This window comes from Camellia sinensis, chromosome 4 (assembly GCF_055761805.1).
Source record: "Camellia sinensis isolate YWXY chromosome 4, ASM5576180v1, whole genome shotgun sequence".
Lineage (NCBI taxonomy): Eukaryota > Viridiplantae > Streptophyta > Magnoliopsida > Ericales > Theaceae > Camellia > Camellia sinensis.
The window spans coordinates 6,656,336-6,674,865 of NC_138964.1; the positions used below are offsets into that span (position 1 = coordinate 6,656,336).

The window sequence follows — 18,530 nt, forward strand, 5'->3', positions numbered from 1 at the left end:
AGCTGGCTCTGCTCCAACGCATGTATAAGGATGCGCGAGCAGAGATAAGCGTGCTAAGGACAGAAAACAAGGAGCTGAAGCGGAAGGCCACCGTGATGTTCCGATTTGGAGGACCGCCATATGCGGCAGTGGAGGAGCAGGGAGTAGTGATCGTGCCCAGTGGAGTGGGAAACACGGAGGCAACACCGGCAAGGACCGCCCAAGACGGAGGCAAGAAGAAAAGACCGGCGGCAGAGTAGAGAAAAATTCCGCCTGTGGATGTGGTTGTTTGGTTTGTTTCTGTTTTTTTTTTTTTTTTTTTTTTGGTGTAAAAGTGTGATCGGGGTTGATCCCGGAGATGAATAAAATATGGTTGGTGTGCAAACCTATATGGGATGAATGGAATTGGAAAGAGATTAAAAATAATGGGAAAGAAAAATAATAAAAATATATTTGAAATCAAAAATGAAAGATGGGGAAATAAGGAAAGTGGGTTGGAGAAAATAAATAAAAATAATGGAGTGTGAAATCAAACAGAGGAGAGATGATTTTTTTATTTTTTTTTATTATTATTTTTTTTGTTGTTTAATATATAATAAAAAAAAAAAGATATATATATATATATATATATATATAAAATATAGAAAGTGGGGAAAGTGGCGGTGGATGCAAAGTGGGTTGGAAAGTGAAAAGATGAGAGAGAGAAGGCATGTGGGTGGAGAATATGTTAATAGATTAATAAAATATGAGCTGTGAGAAGGGTTGATTAATGGAATGGAGAGTGAGTGTCAGATCCACTCACACTTGTTTTCCCAATACGTCTTCGTGAAAGCGACAATAGAACTGTGAGCAGAGTACCAATTCGGTGCTGGCATTCCTCAGATTTATGCCGCATCCCTCACTCTTGAATCTGAGCTTCCTCAGCTTAAGAATATCATATGGGATTGGAAGAGAACCATCTTCCAAGCTTTCTTGCAGTCTCAGCAACTTTCTTTAAATGTTGATATGTAAAGACATTCCCACAAGGATTGCCAGGATTAATAATAGCCATAGCGACAGTATTTTCATTTGCTAGAGCTTCAACTGCATCAAGATCTACCTCCCAACCTTTCTTTGGAAGAAGATCATAGTGGCGGACTTCAAGATGGCTAAATGCAGCACGGGCTTCATAGAGTGGGAAGCCTGGTCTTGGGAGCAGATTATTCACGGTAACAGTAACAGAATTTGTACGCTGCAAATCCTGGAAAATTAATTCACCTGGGATGTGGGGAAGCACCTCCCGTACGGTTTCGGCCATGGCAAGTACGTTTGCTATGTTGTCATTTGCAACTCGTGAGGTAGACCTCATATGTAACCCCACAGAACCAACAGGAGGAAGGGTGGAATTGGATGTACCAGCCTGAGAGGGATTCATAGGCCAAAGGCTCCAAGCAGTGTCTTCAAGGGTGGTCTGGCCAGGGTCTAGATGGGGCTGGTCGGATCGGATCGGAATGAAAGATCAGACTTTAGGACAGAGAAGAGTGAAGGTATGTGTAGAAAATTTTAGTGGACTAGGTTGAGGTCCGGCGGGCGGCTAAAGCGAGGTTGCCGCCCGCCGGTGAAGCGAAAAATACTAAGTGCTTAACCTTGCTCTGATACCAAGTTAAAATTGATGTATATTGATTGATTGATTACAAGGTTGTTGTGTTACAATTCCTATACAATCTATATATAGAAGAAAATGTGGTAGTAGGTGTAAAGAAAATGTGGTAGTAGGTGTAGTGGAGGTGATAGTGGGTTAGGTGAAGTGGAGTGTGTGGTGAAGTGGAGGTAGGTGAAGTGGAGTGTGTAGTGGAGTAGGTGAAGGTAAAGATGGGAAATTTAGGTGAAGTGGAGTGTGTGGTGAAGTGGAGGTAGGTGAAGTGGAGTGTGTAGTGGAGTAGGTGAAGGTAAAGATGGGAAATTCTAACATATTCCATAACATAAACATCAATATATCATTCATGTAACAATTGCATTATAAGAAAGTAAAATGGTTGTAGAACATTAAAATATACATGATGTATTCATCTTATAAATGTTCAAAACGTAGGTGATGTTCAAAACGTGGGTGTCTATTTTGAACTTTATCTTTGTATGGGGACTTCTCGTCCTCTTTCCTTCTTGCTTTTTAAATTAGATTATTTGTTGATGCTCAAAAAAAAAAAAAAAAAAAAAAACAAACAAACAGGTAATGTTTGGAGGGTTCAAGAATAGTCATTGAAAGTGTCCGTAAAGTATATGATATTATTAATTTAAAATTTTAATTAAAACATGTTGAAGAAGTGCTGTACAAGCTTTTAGGGGTGTCCACAAAGTGCCAGTGTCCGACGCTCCATAGAAGTGTTTTTTTTCTTAGGGTATACACCAATGTGAAAAAAATAAATAAAGATACAGGTTTGGTGAGTTGTTGGAGGTGGTGGCTGACAGTGGAGGGTTTGTTGCACCCCAAGTAGCCCTACTGGCCTAGGAAGTTGAATGGGGTAGGTCTACCAACATGACCCAAAACCTTAAGCCCACGTTGCTAGTTTTAGTCCATGATTGATGTGGTGGTCAGTGGTGGGAGTGGCCAATGGTCATGGGGTTGCCAAACAGCGGGCAAAGTGTTGCCAAAGTTCATGGGTGGTAATCATCCTATTGTCGGAGCCTATAGGAGAGTTAAAGCACCTTTTTTCGTTTTCTAAAATTTTTAAAATTTTAGAATCAAGTCCATGTTTTTGAAAACAAAAACAATATACCAAACAAGTTTTCGTTTCCAAATTTCAAAAACAAAAAACAAAAACAGAACAGAAACATTACAAAACGATGCCCAAGAGTTTGATACATTTGTTTGTTGTACGCTTAATTAACAGAAAAACATACAAGATTCATCACCAATTAGACACATCATACGTATATATTACCCAAGTCTAGAGTCCAATACAACACATTTAGAAGAATCCATGTAACAGAGGTTAATGCAATTTCAGCATTAAAAAAACACATGGTTTCATGTTTTGACATGGATAGGAGGCATTGGATATGGAAACTCTTTTGTAGTGTTGGCATAAAAACTGGTCTTTCATGTGGGTCTTCAAATGGAATATCTTCTTGTGAACACACATTTCTAATCAAGACTAATGTTTACGAACATTTACTAGTTGAATCATTAGTTGAATAGTGTTTTTTTCCTGTTCGTTTCAATCTATGAAGTGCCGACACTTCAAAACAAATGCCGTATCCATGTCGGATACACGAACACTTCAAAGATACGTATGGGACACATCACATGGCGTGTCCCCTTATTTAATTTATTTTCAGGGGACACACAGAGGACACTTTGGGGACACACTAAGGATATGTCAAATTGCTTTTTTTCCATTTTATTTAGTACTTTTGATGAATGTTGAATGTTAAATATTTATTATTTTTTTTCTTAGATTTAAATACTTAATAGATCATTCATAAAAAAAAGATATAAACTAGTAAGTGTTAATTTAAAAGTTTTTTTTTTTTTAAGAAAAAAAAATTAGAGTTAGTTCTTGTTAATATTGATTGTTTGTGGATGTAATATTAATTTAGAGAGCAAATAAAAATATATGAAAACATATTTTATTGTCGTGTCTCTGCCGTGTCTGTGTCCCCATTTTTTAAAAATCACTGTGTCCTGTGTCTGCATCGGTATCCGTGTTTGTGCTTCGTAGGTTTCAATGTTATATAATACTCCTTTTTCATATTTGTAACTTCAAAATACATTCCAATTGGTGTGTTTTGTGATATTTTTAGAGTAAAAAATCTAGTGCATGTTAGCAAATGCTCTAAGGTATTGCTACATTGGCTACATGTACAATATTATCATTATCTTAGTGAGGCAAAAGGAAATAGATATATAACTAAGAAGAGTCTAATTTAGTTCATGAGGATGGATTAACCCAATTTATCACAATAACAAACATACTTTTCCAGATAGCTTCTCAGTTCTCACACAGCAAAAATCAGCCTTAATAGTGGAAGTTATTTCTTCTTGGTTTTTGGAGACCAAAACTGTTCTTTTAAGACCGAAACTGTTCTTTCATCATTTCTTCAAATAATTTCTACACAAATGCTTGTATGTATCTGAATTATTAACATTTAAAAAATCTCTAAAATCAATTGTTGATGATTACTTATTTTCGAAATATAACTTTGTGACAGAATATCTTTTCTCTTCCCCCAAAATGTAGGAAGTATGTTTCATGCTGCCTCCACTTTTGAGTTTGCTCTTAGATTGTGCCAAGAAAACAGATCAGGCAGTGGTTTCAATATCTCTGGGTGCATTGGTGCATCTCATAGAAGTTGGAGGACACCAATTCAGTGACAGTGACTGGGACACCTTGTTGAAAGGCATAAGGTGTGTACCTCTTCTTATCCTAGTTATTTCTTGTAATTGTGATTTTAGTAATACTTCACATTTTGGTCTAGGGATGCATCATACACTACGCAACCCCTTGAGCTGCTCAATGCTTTGGGCTTTGAGAACTCTAAGAACCATACCGTGTTAAACAGAGATTTCAAGGTCAGTACAGGTCATAGCCCTTCCCTGAAGTCTGTTGAGAATGAGCCAATAGATAATGACCAGCTTAATGTCGGGGATAATGGGGACACCTATGCTTTGGCATCCCTTAACATTGGTGTGGATGGTACTGTAAAGAATTCTAATACATCAATCTTGCTGGATCACAATCAAGAATTGTCGCAGCCAATAGATTTGGAAGGTTCTGAAGGTTAGTTTTTGTAGGAGTTTATATAAAATAATCCTAATACCTGACAAGCTATGGCATTGCAAGTTGCTTTCCAAAGAATGTATTTAACACTGAACTCTTAGCCCTGAAAACTGTCTTTTTTCTGTAGGTGTACTGTCGCCTTCTGGAAGATCTCAGAAACGTTCCGATGCTGGAGGTCTCCAGCGGAACCAAACAATTGGTCAAAGAATTATGGGTAACATGATGGACAACCTCTTTGTCAGAAGTTTTACCACTAAATCTAAGAATCGTACTTCAGATGTTTCGATACCATCTTCTCCATCAAAGGTATTGTCCAATTAATTTTTGTACTTAAACCACTTACAACTGTGTTGTATCCAGTTCATTAACAGTTCCGCCTATATTTTTCCTTTACTCTTCTATGTGGGTATTTTTATCACTGATAGTTAAATGTAATGATTTTTACGCAACATTTGTCCAGTTTTTTTCGAGACTTCTTTGCAGTTAGTTTTTTATTCTGAAGCCACAAATCCTTTTTTGGATAAACAAAGAATTTATGATTGAAATGGAATCAAAGAGAATGCTGCACAGATACAAATTAACAAAAGAAAAGAACAGGAATCCATAGAGATGTATACACCATAAACAAACATCAAGCAAAGACAAAAACCCCATTCTATACATCTTCTCATTCTCGTAGAAACTGTGAAACCCAAAAGTTGGTCAAGGATGGGACCCTCCACCTTTGTCACCCACCTATTCAAAATGGCAAAAGCCATACTCTTCAACTCGAACAAAGGGTCCTCCACTAACATAAATGTATTCCAATTCTGCTCACCTCTAAAACTCATGACCAGAAAAAGTTTTCAAGTTGCAAGCTTTCCATTTCTGCTTTGTCATTCTTCCATCCCTCCAACCATGCTAAGGTCCACACAACATGCAGGAACACCCACACCATTTCAAACATCAATTGAATAATTTCCCATGGTTTTCTATCGCTGCTTGGCAATGAATAAGAAGATGGCTCACCAACTTTTCATTGTTCTTACACATAAGATTCATTGTTACAAAAATTAAATTATCAATGATGCAACATTGGATGGGCCTTTGGAAGGCCAAATCCTTTACCAAAGGAAAGATGATTATATTGCCCATTGAAGCACCATAAAAATATTTAACCTAAAAAAATTTCGTTCATAGAAATGAATGACCCACGTCAAATTTTTTGGACCTTTCCCCAACCCCACCACATTATAGAGCATATAAGAAGATACAAATGCATCCACCTTTCATTTTAGTCTTGCAAATTCTTGTCTTCTCTTTCAAGATAATTAGCTACCAAAGCCTCTTTATTTACCACAATCTAAAAAATGGATGGAAACTCCTTTCCTAATTCTTCCACCCCACACCAATGACTCAAAAATTTCTCGTTATGAAACCATAAATGCACCAGAAGAAATATTCAAGTACCTAAAAGGGCTTCTACAAGAGTAAAGTTCGCTTAAGGGATGGGTTATAATTATTTTGGAGAGCCTGCATGGCCCAATGGTCTCTTATATATTTTTCCAATTGTAATTCTAGGTATTATTGCATGTAGCAGTAGTTTAGTAATTTTAGAACCATCAATGATTTGTGAACCAACTGATCCATTTGCAACTCCCCACCTCCAACCATGTCGTGCTTCTTACAAACAGGTTCCAATTTTTCTAAATGTCCTTCTTCCAAAGCCCTTACCCATGAGTTGTGGAAACCTCTAACGAGATCCAAGCTTAATCATACTTGGCCAGCACAACTCGTGTCTAATACTTATCTTGATCAAAAGCAAACCTCCCAATCGCTTTCCCAAAAGAACTTGACAAAGATTTCAAGCCTTCTAATTCCCAATTCTTCTTCCCTTATAGGAGTGCAAACATTGTTTTAGTCTACCAATTGATATTGAAATATGTGAGGTTGTTACGATAGGTTAGCATTTTTTTAGTGATGAAGCATTCCTTGGACTTGATGATGCACCGAGATAGCCGTTGGTGTGATACCATGTTTTCTAGGTGGAACACTAGTTCTCACACTTTTGTGACTGAGTGGGTGGAGGAGGTCCCACCTTGGAGGACAACACGACTTAAATGGGGTTGAACATCTTTGGAGTTGCTAACAAGACCTTGTTTGAGCATTCCCATGCGCATAAAAGCATTGTAGCCACCTTGAATGCTTCATTATCAAATGTTGGGAAGATGTTGACTTGTTATGACAAGGCAAAGTTCATGGAACTCTATGGTTGCTCATCCACTAAAATACATTTGGAGGTTGGGTGAGATATTGGTATAGTGGCCTAAGTGGTCTTGATTCTATGAACCCCCTAGATGGATTCGAGGGGCTTGGACTCCACAATCCACATTATTTTGGCGGCTTTCTTGGCTTGCTGGTTGTCATAGATGCATCTTTGAGGGTCCACTCCATAACGGGATGGATGAGGACGTGTTCAATATTGCCACCATTTTTGCCTTAGGTTTTCCGTTCCCCTTGCTCCACTTTTCTTGGGAAGCCCTCTCGGATGTTGGATACGTTGAAGGCTATTGTTGAGGGATCAAAGGGGTGTATGATTTAAAAACATTATGTAACCCTTTCCTTTAAAAAAAATTCTATGAGAGATTCTTCAATGTTGTTCCTGAGCCAAAATTGTTTGCGAGCCAGGAGAGTAGGGACGCTTTGGAATGTTGCTCAAAACAGTAGTCAGTGGTGGAGTTTGTTATGAATGTACTTTGAACATGATCAAAATGTAGATTTGGATGATAATTTTGACTTGACAGATGTTGAGGCCTTCATGTGGAACGTCATGGTGTCTGGCTTCCTATCTTATTTGATTTATGGGGTGTATGACTCAACTTCATTCAATCCCTTGAGGGTGGTGAGACAATTTGGCTTTAATCATAGGGAATCGAACACCTAGCTCTTACCATTTCTGCTGTGGACAAGTTCAAATATTGAGGAATTGAAGCATGGTGAGGTCCCTTTAGTGGTGGATCACCAAGTTGGGCAAGGCATTGCTCATTGGAAAAGGTATTGGAGAAGGAAATTGGATTCCTTTAGAAATAATCTGAATAGAGACGTAGGGGAAATCAAATTGGAGGATAGTCCTTATAACGATTTGGACCTATGCATGCCAAAGTCTAAAAATAGGCCAACCACTGCTTGAGGGTGGCATTCCCATGTTGATTGTGTTGAAATTATTAGTCTTGCTGGACTAAGCCATTAATGGTGAGGGAAGGGAGACTACTGATGGGTAAGCAATTGCTCAGGGGGAGAAAGGTATCAACGACAGAGTGCCACCAACCTAGAGTGAAGGTTACTGGACTTAATGTGAAGAGGGCTGCCCAACTTGGCATTGCTCGTGGGGCCAATGAACGGAAGAAGGTAGCTGGTTCTTATGCTTGTTTCTTTCCTTTTGCTAGCTTTTGAAGATGACTAACTACTCTATTGATGTAGGGCAGAGAGGGTTTTAGCTTGGGTAAAGGGAAACATATTGGCCAATGGGAGTTGTGAAGGAAATGTCACTACGGGATCTGCAAAGTGCCAAAGTTGTGGATGTAGAGGAAACCGAGGTTGAGTAGGTCATGGCTGAGGGAGGGTTGTCCACCCCAAGTAACCCCTTGGAGGTCTTGAGGGTCTTGGGGGAAGTGTTGACCAATGAAGTTGTTGCACTAAGATAAGATCTAGCTAAAGGACTATCAAATTTATCAATTTTAGGTATGCTATTTTAGCTATAAAAATAAAATAAAATTTTTTATTTTTTTTTTTTATAAAAAAAATGGTCTTCAGCATGTCCCAACGTGTCCTCAGCGTGCCCAACTCTCTCTAGCATGTTTGGCACGTGTTTGTGTTTGACACGTGTCAGACACTTGCACATCACCTCCAGATAAGTGTTTGTGCTTCATAGTGTGGGGGTCTGGCTGGAACTGGATAAGCTAGTTTTGCACCCCATGCCCAAACATGGTCAGGGGAAATCTTTTGTTGAACTGTCCAGGTGGATAGGGGAGGGAACAGGTGAAGGGGGTGGCGAAGATGCTTTGGATCGCTACACTTTAATGGAGGAGTGAGAAGATAGAGAAGAAAATCAAGTTAGGGACGTGTGAGAGGAGGTTTTCACCACCAGGGTAGTGGAAAACAAGTTAGCTGAGTGAGGTGTTGAAACTAGGGTCGAAGCACCAAATGATTTGGAGCAAAGTGTTGTGGCTCAAATCATCGTAAGGCCAACCTGTTGGAAGTGCGGGTGATGCATCTTCTTTTGAAGGGGGGAACTAGGATGAGCTGAGTCGAGAGGAGATTGGTTGGGTGGAAGTTACAAAGATTGTTTCAGAGTCAATCATGAGTTAGCTGCATCAGTGGGTGATGTGGTTGCTTTGTCTCCTTGCAATGTAGGTGGGGGAGTGGTTTGCTTTTTTATGCATCCAAGGTTACTCAATTTGAGGATGCCTCGGTTTCCCTGGGGGTACGAGCGGGGAGGAGGTGAGAATTTTTCCTTTTGTCCTTTCGGCAGAGGCAATACCTGAACATTGGAGTAGGTTTTTCTACATATTTCAACCCATGCCTAGCATGTTGATTCACTTGAAAATGTTCAGCTCCTTCAAAAAGTTTGTTCTTGATTCCTTGCTGAGAGCCTGTGCACCCCTGGGGATTAGTCGGGTTTGATCCGAACACCCCAGTGCCAATAAAAAAAAGTTTGTTCTTGATGCTTTTGGCTTGTTTGGGAGGTGTTACATAAGACTGACCTTGGGAGAGTGAGAATCACTGCAGAGTACTTTGATAGTGCGCCCTTCACTTTGAAAGATTTTAAGAACGCCACATTGCAAGTGGAGTGGATCAAAGAACAGATTTCAAAGGTCAACTACACCTGCATTGGTCTAGTTGACCTTTAAAATTTGTTGTTCCTTCCTAGTGAGGTTTTGGCCACGAGGCCAACCCTAGGGTTTTCCATCCCACTTGTGGAATCACCTTTCTAGGAGAGCCATTTCTACAACATTCCTCTTTGTGAATCACAAATCATGCGTGTCATTTTTGAGAGGTGAACAAAAGAGAGTAGTTCACAATGAATGGATGGTAGGACTACCTAAACAATAATACTTGAAATGCAAGCAGAGTTGTTTCCTAAATCTGAAGGAGACTGCTTGGGTTTTCCCAATAACTAAAAAGGGTAGATGATTAACGTAAGTGTTCTGAAGCAGTATAATTTTTATCATTGGCATCTTTTTTTTGGGTCGATAAAAGAAAAAAGCCGACAAATTTGTGGTTTGCTCAAAATTCTTTAGTTGTTTCTTATTTTTTTGAAAGTTAGCAGTTTATATATATATATATATTTATTTTCTCCTAATGTTCCATAGATTATATATATACCAGGAATAGTGAATATCATAACTAGACATATTATGTTACTCTTCACTAAACCTTGTTTTCCCAGTTCATTGAATGGATACTTTATTTTAGCCTAGGTATACTAGAAAAGAGTAGAAGGTAAGAGTACTCCTGCTACTTAGCCTTACACTTCTAGTCAAATTCAAGATACATAGTTAAGTAGTTGAAGCATGCACCCCTTTACAAGACCCTATCTTGAGTCCAGGCAATGTAGGTGGCAACTTGAGATCTGAAGACTTCTGGGATTTGGTGATAGAAAAGGTTTACTAGAGGATTAACTGGGTGGAACAAAGCTCAATTTGTCAACATTGGAATTGCACTTCTTTGCTCAGTTTTGGGTTGTGTTTTTGTGACTATATGAGATTGCCTTGTAAGTTAGGCAATCCCTATAGTCTTCTTTACATCGAGTTTGGTTTAAAAAATGAGTGAAAAAAGTTGTCTTGCTAACTGCAGCACAGTTTTGATGTTTTTAAAAGAATATTAGGAATGAACATGGCTCTTGTTGTAAACCATTGCTACTAGAGGTTTCCTATAGGGTTGATTCGTGTTCATTCATTTTAAGCAACCATAAATGTGGTAGTATTTTTTCCAATCATGAAGCCAATTGTTTGGAACTGCACTTTGCAAGGCCAGCTTGATTTTTAATTGCACATTAAGTCCGTGATCAATATGATTTTTTCCATTTCTTTTATGATTTTTCCAGTTAGGAAATTGTTTTTTCTCTCTCACACTCGGTGGATCTTATTGATTGTGAATGTGATGAGCTTTCTACTTGTATTTTTCTCCATTTCCTTGAGAAATTTTACTTCTCGTAGTATGAAGATGCCATGTGTTGAGTTCTTGGGATGAGTTCTTGCAAATCATTTGGTCAAATTTTATATTATTATTTTTTTATTTTAATTTTTATGTAAATTGGTAATATATTTATGGTTTTAGAAATATCCTCGCTTATGCCTTTTGAATGGAAAACATATTCATAATGAACCTCATTTTGAATCAAATTAAGTTACATGGTGTTTCTCCTTTCTTATTTTCTTGATCTAATGCCATTTTAGTTTGCTGATGTTGTGGAGTCTGAGTCGGATGCCAAAGATGAGGATGAAAGTCCATTACTGACAACAATTAGGAGCAAATGCATCACTCAATTACTACTTTTAGGTGCTATTGATAGTATTCAGGTATTGATGTATTTCTTGTATAAATTCATCATTTTAGTTAGTATCTCTTGTTGTTGCTTGTGTGAATTTAATTCTTTTATAATTGCTTCTTTCAAGTCCCCCAAATCATGTAATTTACTTTGTTATTTCAGAAACTGATGGATATCCAACTTAACTATTTTTCGTACTCGAGGCCCGTCTCTCATGGGAAGATAATTATTTATAATGTTTGGGATGTGATTTATTATATTTTGAAATTAATATTTTCATTGTAATGAACAAAACATCCGAAAAAGCATTGAAGAGTTTTTTGAGAACCTATAACAAAGAGGTGGTTCGCTACTTTTTGTTTTTCTCTCTACGTATATGCCCTTCATTCTTTTATCTAAAGTTAGATCTCCTCCCATTATATGAAATGGAGATTTGCCATTTATGCCATTTACCTTTGGACCAATAGTGAAACAACACTTACATAGTCTCTGTCTTTATTTAGTACTAACAAAAGAGCGGTTCATATTGTGGGCCAATCTTCCTTGAGACATGATTTATTTTTCATGGAAGGTGATAGCCCTTGTATAGTTGAAAGCTTTTTTCAAAAAAAGGTTTATCTTACCTTACTTTGGAGAGTGAATTAGGAGTCAACTTTATAAACAGTGACTGGTAATTATGAATTTTATACCTTGTTTGGGAAGTTGAAGTATTAGCCAAAAAGCCACTACAAAAAGTCAACCCATTCTCTCTACTTTTTGCATTTTTTTTTATTTATTTATAAAAAGCTAAAAAATGCCATTTACCAAACCAACCCAAACATTCTTAATTATCGGTCATTGTCTATAAATTGGATTCCTAATAATGGATCCATTCAATGTGATGCACTTATATACTAGAATACTATATGGACCGGTTTGGGTGTTTAGTGTGGCCTTGTTTGGCTGGAGGCTACTTGGCTAAAATAACCAATGAAGACAAAATAGGTTAAAATAGCTAATAAGACAAAATGTTACATCCAACTCATGATCATTTTATTTTTTCTCTCACAACCATCAAATCAACTATAAAAAAAATCAACTATCATCCCAAACACAACTTTTTTAGCCACACTAAAAAAGCCAAATAGCCAACTAAAATAGCCTATTCCCAAACCGGGGTGCATCATTTTGAAGGGAGCCATTTCTGTGTTTCTTGAAAAGACAAAATTCAAGATTTTAAGCATAAATTTTTGGATGGCTATCATTTTTTTCAGATATAGCTTCATTTATAATGATGTATGTTTGCATTGAAATACTATGTCAAAAAATGAATAGCTCATTTTAATATTTGGGATCATTTAAGCATGCCTTATGGTCTGTTTAAATAATGCTCATTTTTAAAATGATCTATTTTTGCTGGAGTTAAACCTTCTGCAGATGCTGGTGAAGGGAAGGAGTAAGTGATGTCAGAGTGGGTTAATTAGAAGTTTCAAGGTGTGGATAAAATTGTTGGGCTTGCTTTGATGGACTATGAGGAACTAGCTTCTTTGGAACTGATAAAGAAAGCTGTAGTAGTAAAAGTGCAGCAAGAGGTCCTTTAGTTTGGTAGCAAGAAGAGTTGGGTAGTATGGGTTATTTATTTCTTTTTTCTTGTTCTCTGTTTGAACATGGTGGTGCCCCATTGGCACTCTCTTTAATAAAGTTACTTTTCACAATTGTTTAAAGGGTCACAGAGAATTGTGTGAAGCTAATATTTGTCTCTGAAAAATGCTAGTATGGAGGACAGGAAAAAATTATTAGAAACTTGCTTGACAAAAGGAATAACATTTCACTTAAGTACATTTTTCTTCAAAGCTTTCAGCTTGCCAAGGCACTGACTGTTTTATAACTGCATTTTGAAAGAACTAATGATGTATCTTTTCTTTGTGATGCTTATCTGATTTCAGTAGACATCAGGAACTTAAGATTGTTATGCAAAAACAGAATATCAGCCACCCTTCCCCTCCAGAAGAAAAGTATAAAAGAAGAAATCACAGATATGAGTGTGTGTGTGTGTGTGTGTGAGAGAGAGAGAGAGAGTAAATGGGGCAGCAAGTGTCGGAGAACTACTTTGTTTTGTTGTGAAATGAGATGAGCTTTTACATTTACATCTCTTTAACATGCAGAAGAAATACTGGAACAAGTTGAAGTCATCACAAAAGATCGCCATAATGGACATTTTGTTCTCTGTGTTAGAGTTTGCTGCATCTTATAATTCATATACCAACCTCAGATTGCGGATGCATCACATACCTGCGGAAAGGTATGCTTTGCCTTTGTTTTTTAGATCATTTTGTTCTGTTTCTCTTGTTGTTGAGTTTGTTTTCCTTAAACTACAGGAACCTTGTCTGACAACTTACTTTATCATTTTACAGGCCACCCTTAAATCTTCTTCGTCAGGAATTAGCTGGAACTTGCATTTATTTGGACATCTTACATAAAACAACTTCAGAAGTTGATTCTAACGGAGTGGAACAACTTGATAACAATGTCTCTCAGGTTGTGGGTAGTAGTTTGGTGAGAAATGACTCAAGCCTCACTGAACATGGTATGGGGGAGAAACTTGAAACCATAGCGGAAGAGAAGCTAGTGTCCTTTTGTGGACAGGTTCTCAAGGAGGCATCTGATTTTCAATCCAGCTTGGGGGAGACTACTAATATGGATATTCATCGAGTATTAGAATTGCGTTCTCCAATCATTGTCAAGGTATTAATGTGTGATGTTTTGGAGCTTTTTGCTTTATGTGATGTCTGCCAATCAAAATACCAATTTATTAAATATATCCTTGGCACATTGACTCTTCTAAATTTGTAAAATACCCATTTCAGACACTCAAACTTGGGTGAGGCTATAGATATTTGTCTGACATGTCTAGTAGGGCATATGCAGCCAACAAGTGTGGTGGTTTTTTGATTATTTCTTTCCTCTCTTGAAGATAACCACTTATTTATACAATAATGATTGAAGTTTTCTTTTCTTTTATTTTTCATTTTTTTTTGGTTAACAAGCCATGGCAAGAGCAAAGTGAATCGTTCTTAGATCTCTCTCTTGATCTTGGGAATACCAAAGAGGCTTCTTAATGTCACAATCATTAAGATCTCTAAAACACATGTAAAAACTTCTAAGAACAAGAAGATTTTGATCAAATAAAAAATGGTTGCTTCAAATGTAGAGAAATTCACAAGTTCAAGAAAATAATCGTAACATATTCTCTCCCAACATGTAGCCTATCTTGTAGTTTGACTGCAACTGAACTAATATATTTTAGGGAAAATTGCATTTTAGTGGAGCAGTGGAAAAAAAATTACGGCAATGTTTGGTGGAGCTTTGGAAGCATGATTCCACACCTTGGTTCGAGTGTTGTGTTTGGTTATAATTTTCAAAAGTTGATTCCACACCCACTTTTAAAAACATGTCTACCCGGTTATCCTCCCCAGACGTCCCTTGGACATCTGGCCGATCGACCGGAACAGTGTTTGTATGTTTTGTTTTTGTTTTTGTTTTTTTTTTTTTTTTGATTTTTTTGGGGGCAATTGACAGCTGTTATTTTTATATTTTAAATAAAAAATATTTTTGGAATTTTTTAAATTTTTTTACGAGTTTTGAATAGAATTTTGAGTTGTGTTTGGTTATGAGTTGTAAGTTTTTAAATCAAATAACTTTTCTAATTTCATATGTCACATCAAAAATTCAAAACTTATAACCAAACAAATTTTCTCTTTTCAAATCGTAATTCCAAAACTCACAAACTCAAAATACAATTCTATTCTCGAATCATAATTCTAAAACCCTACCAAACATTACTTACATTTTCATGATGGTACAACTCTCCTCTCCTCTCCTCTGTGTATTTATGGTCCAAATTCATTTATGTGCTTGGTGCAATCAGAGTTGCACCAAAAAATATTCCCATTTGTAGTGCAATTATTTTGTGATTGTCCCTTCTATTTGCAATTTCCCCTATATTCTACTCAATTTCATGAACATGATGTGCAACTCATGGTCAGATTCTCACAATTGATAATTGGATCTGTTGAAGGCAAGTGATAGTGAATGGGTGTTGTATGTGCAAGCAAGATGTAGAATTGGAATATAGGATCTATGTGCTCCCTTGATTTAGGGTGGAGTGGGTTTTTCCTTTTGGAGTGGCAGAGCTTCTTCATTGTCGGCAGGGGGCATTTGTGGGAAAGAGGAGGGAGAAGCTGTTGCTTTTGATTCTATTTTGTATTTTGTGGATTATTTGTCTTCTAGTTGTTTTGCCTTAGATGTTTCTCAGCTGCAAGAAATTTGCCCATTGAGCGTTGTTGTATTCGACTGATGATGAGCTGAGATTAACCTTGTTTAGTTTTCCACTGATTCAAGTCTTTCTATGACATCTAAAGCCTCAACTCCAGAACTCGATGAAGAAAACCCACTACAATATAAGAGGCCCATCTTTTTGTCCTCCAATGTTTGTACATGTTTGATATTTAGGCCCTAATGTTTGTCAACTCTAGGGAGCTTTTGGGTTAGCTAAATGTCTGAGAAATAATATTTTCTTTGCTTCCAAGAAGGGGTGCAACGGTAAGGAAAGAGTGATATGATCATCATAAATGGAAATGTTTAGGGGAGGAGAAGACCTACACTCACATGAGATGTGATAGTACATAAAAGATAATGAATTTATTTAATTTAATTGAACATATAACCCTTGACAGAGCAGAGTGACGGAAAATAATTGATGTAGCTGATCCCACTTGATTGTGACACAAGGCTTAGTTTGGTTTGGTTTCCAGGAAGGACCACAGCAAAATTCTATTCTTCGTCTAGATTCTTTGCCTCTTCAGTTTTTGTCTCTTTCTATGTTTTCCTATTTGACTTGTTGGTGTTTAATGATCGCAATTTAACAAAGGTGTGCCTCAGTTTTTGGGGTTTTATTTTACTACTAGCTGTAGTCATATATCTCTCCCTAACTACGTGCTTTTTGGTCTTTCAGGTGCTTAAAGGCATGTGCTTTATGAACAGCCAGATATTTCGAAAACACCTGAGACAGTTCTATCCCTTCATTACTAAACTTGTATGTTGTGACCAGGTAATCTCCCACTAACATTTTTAGTTGAACATTGGTTATTCTATCTCCTGAAAATATGCTCTCATTTCCTTTCTCCATCTTTTGGGTGGCATAGAAAATACATATAGGTTTATGGATGTTCTCTCGTCCATACCCCTGGTGATCTCCAATAGCTAGTTTAGTCCCAATACCCATCATATATTAGGAGTATGTTTTCTTGCTATAATTGTAGGGCTGTGAAACAGGAGTGATTATTTTGTGGTCTGGAGCATTGCACCACACCATTTATCACTTGACATTTGTCAAGATGTTCCCCAAAAAGTATTGGGTCCCATTCTTTCAACCAATGAATATCATGCTGAGGCACCGCATGGATTTTCCTCTGGAGCAAAAAACATTTGCTTGTGAAAAAGGTGCAATTATTTAGATTCAACTCTCCAAAAATAAGGCTGGTTGTTTAGGATTTTCCTTTGTATATAGGACGGCTGGACATTGTTTTACTTGGTAAAGATGATAGTGCTAAAAGCCATCCTCTGAGCATCATGTTATAGAACGTAACATCTAACTGTGTTGATTTGGTCTTGTAGGCGCTGCTTTAATTGAAATTTCCTTTTGAGGTTGTTTGCAGGCTTAGCAAAAGCTAATAGCTAATGCCATGGTGTATTATAAAACAGTTGACGATTTGATAATATACTACTACCTTGCTTTGCTCTCTTGGGCACTGCATAAATTAAATTCCTTTTTCAAGTGGTGGTTTGCTGGCAAAAGCCAGTACCTGATACCATGGTGTATTAGTTTAGGCTGAAGATTTGATCATTCGTGTCTTAACTTTTGCAACATAATAATTCCACAAATCTTGAATGCTATTTGAGACCTGCTCAATAATATTGTTGGTTGACACTGCAACCCCAAGCAAGTGGCTGGGAAAAAAATTAAAGAAGAAAATTTTCTTTCAGTGAACTTATTTTGCTTATACCAATTGTTGCATTCATATCCACACAATTTGTTTGTCCAATTGAGTTACAGATTTTTAAGTTTCGAGTTCCCCCCTTGCTTAAATATGACTTGGTAATGATAGAGACCATTAGCTGTTTTCTGCAAATCTGATTATTTCTTTATTTATTTGTTCAGATGGATGTTCGCGGAGCCCTTGGTGATCTTTTCGGCATGCAGTTGAGTGCTCTATTGACGTAGAAGATTTACGTTGCACCCTTGGTCAAGCTTCAATGATGGAAACAGTGTCACCATTGCTTTAGAGAGCTGTCATTGCTGACTGGTGTACCGTTTGGGGATATTCCATTTTGCTTTAGTAGTATATTTCAGTTGCTTTTGGTTACTACTTTTTTATGCTTCTGTAGATGATTTTGCAGTAGACAAGACATTCCAAAGTGAGGGGATGGAAACGGCCCAATAACATTTTCTTGTAGTTCCTATTTTTTGTATTAGAAGAAAAAGGATACCTTGTTGAAACCAAATTTTACATGGGCAAGACTTTGTGCAATTTTATGCTTCTGTTTGTGCTCTGCCCAGTCAAATTGCGGAACCAAACAATCAGTCATAGCCCAATTATAATGAAAATGGTAAATTACTCTTCCTACTCCTGCATTTTACCCCACTGAATAATAATAATAATAAACATAAAAGTAGATCTAAATGAAAATGGTAAATTACTCTTCCTACTCCTGCATTTTACCCCAATGAATAATAATAATAATAAACATAAAAGTAGATCTAAAATATGTTTAGAACAATATTTAAATTTGTGTTATGTTGATTGTGATTCGTGTTCTTGCTAATTTCGGGAGTTCATGTAATTTTCTTAACACTAACCAAACTCAATTATTTTTTCATATTATCATGTTGTGTTTTTTATTGTATGTCTAGTTCCTATTGCATTAACATGTAATATAAAAGAAAAAAAAAATCACCCTTAATTAAAAATACCAAGTGTTTTGAATTTTTTTTGTTCACGAGTTAAATTTGTAAAACTAATCTCTGCTGGCACTCCATTTGTTTGAACAAAAAATATTTTTTGAAAATTATTTCACATTTGTTTTGAGTTTGGTGCAACACGAGATGAAAGTCAACGGACGGTAACGTTTTATGTAACCAATCAACAAAAAAAAAGCCTACGTGGACGAAAAATATTTTTACTTCTTAAAAGGTAAAAATAAATTAAAATTTATCAATGTCA

General features: G+C 36.9%; 1 protein-coding gene across 1 annotated transcript in view; it reads left to right on the top strand.

Moving 5' to 3' along the window:
• ATMIN7 (HOPM interactor 7) overlaps positions 1–17,931 on the top strand; it is a 61,986-nt gene extending 44,055 nt beyond the window's left edge. The window contains exons 27-34 of the mRNA XM_028202247.2: positions 4,200–4,366; positions 4,438–4,739; positions 4,867–5,045; positions 11,177–11,299; positions 13,413–13,549; positions 13,662–13,992; positions 16,262–16,357; positions 17,468–17,931. Coding sequence (XP_028058048.2) covers positions 4,200–4,366; positions 4,438–4,739; positions 4,867–5,045; positions 11,177–11,299; positions 13,413–13,549; positions 13,662–13,992; positions 16,262–16,357; positions 17,468–17,530 — 1,398 coding nt within the window. The 3' untranslated portion in view covers positions 17,531–17,931. The remainder of the gene's footprint in view (positions 1–4,199; positions 4,367–4,437; positions 4,740–4,866; positions 5,046–11,176; positions 11,300–13,412; positions 13,550–13,661; positions 13,993–16,261; positions 16,358–17,467) is intronic.
• The last annotated feature ends 599 nt before the right edge of the window (positions 17,932–18,530 follow it).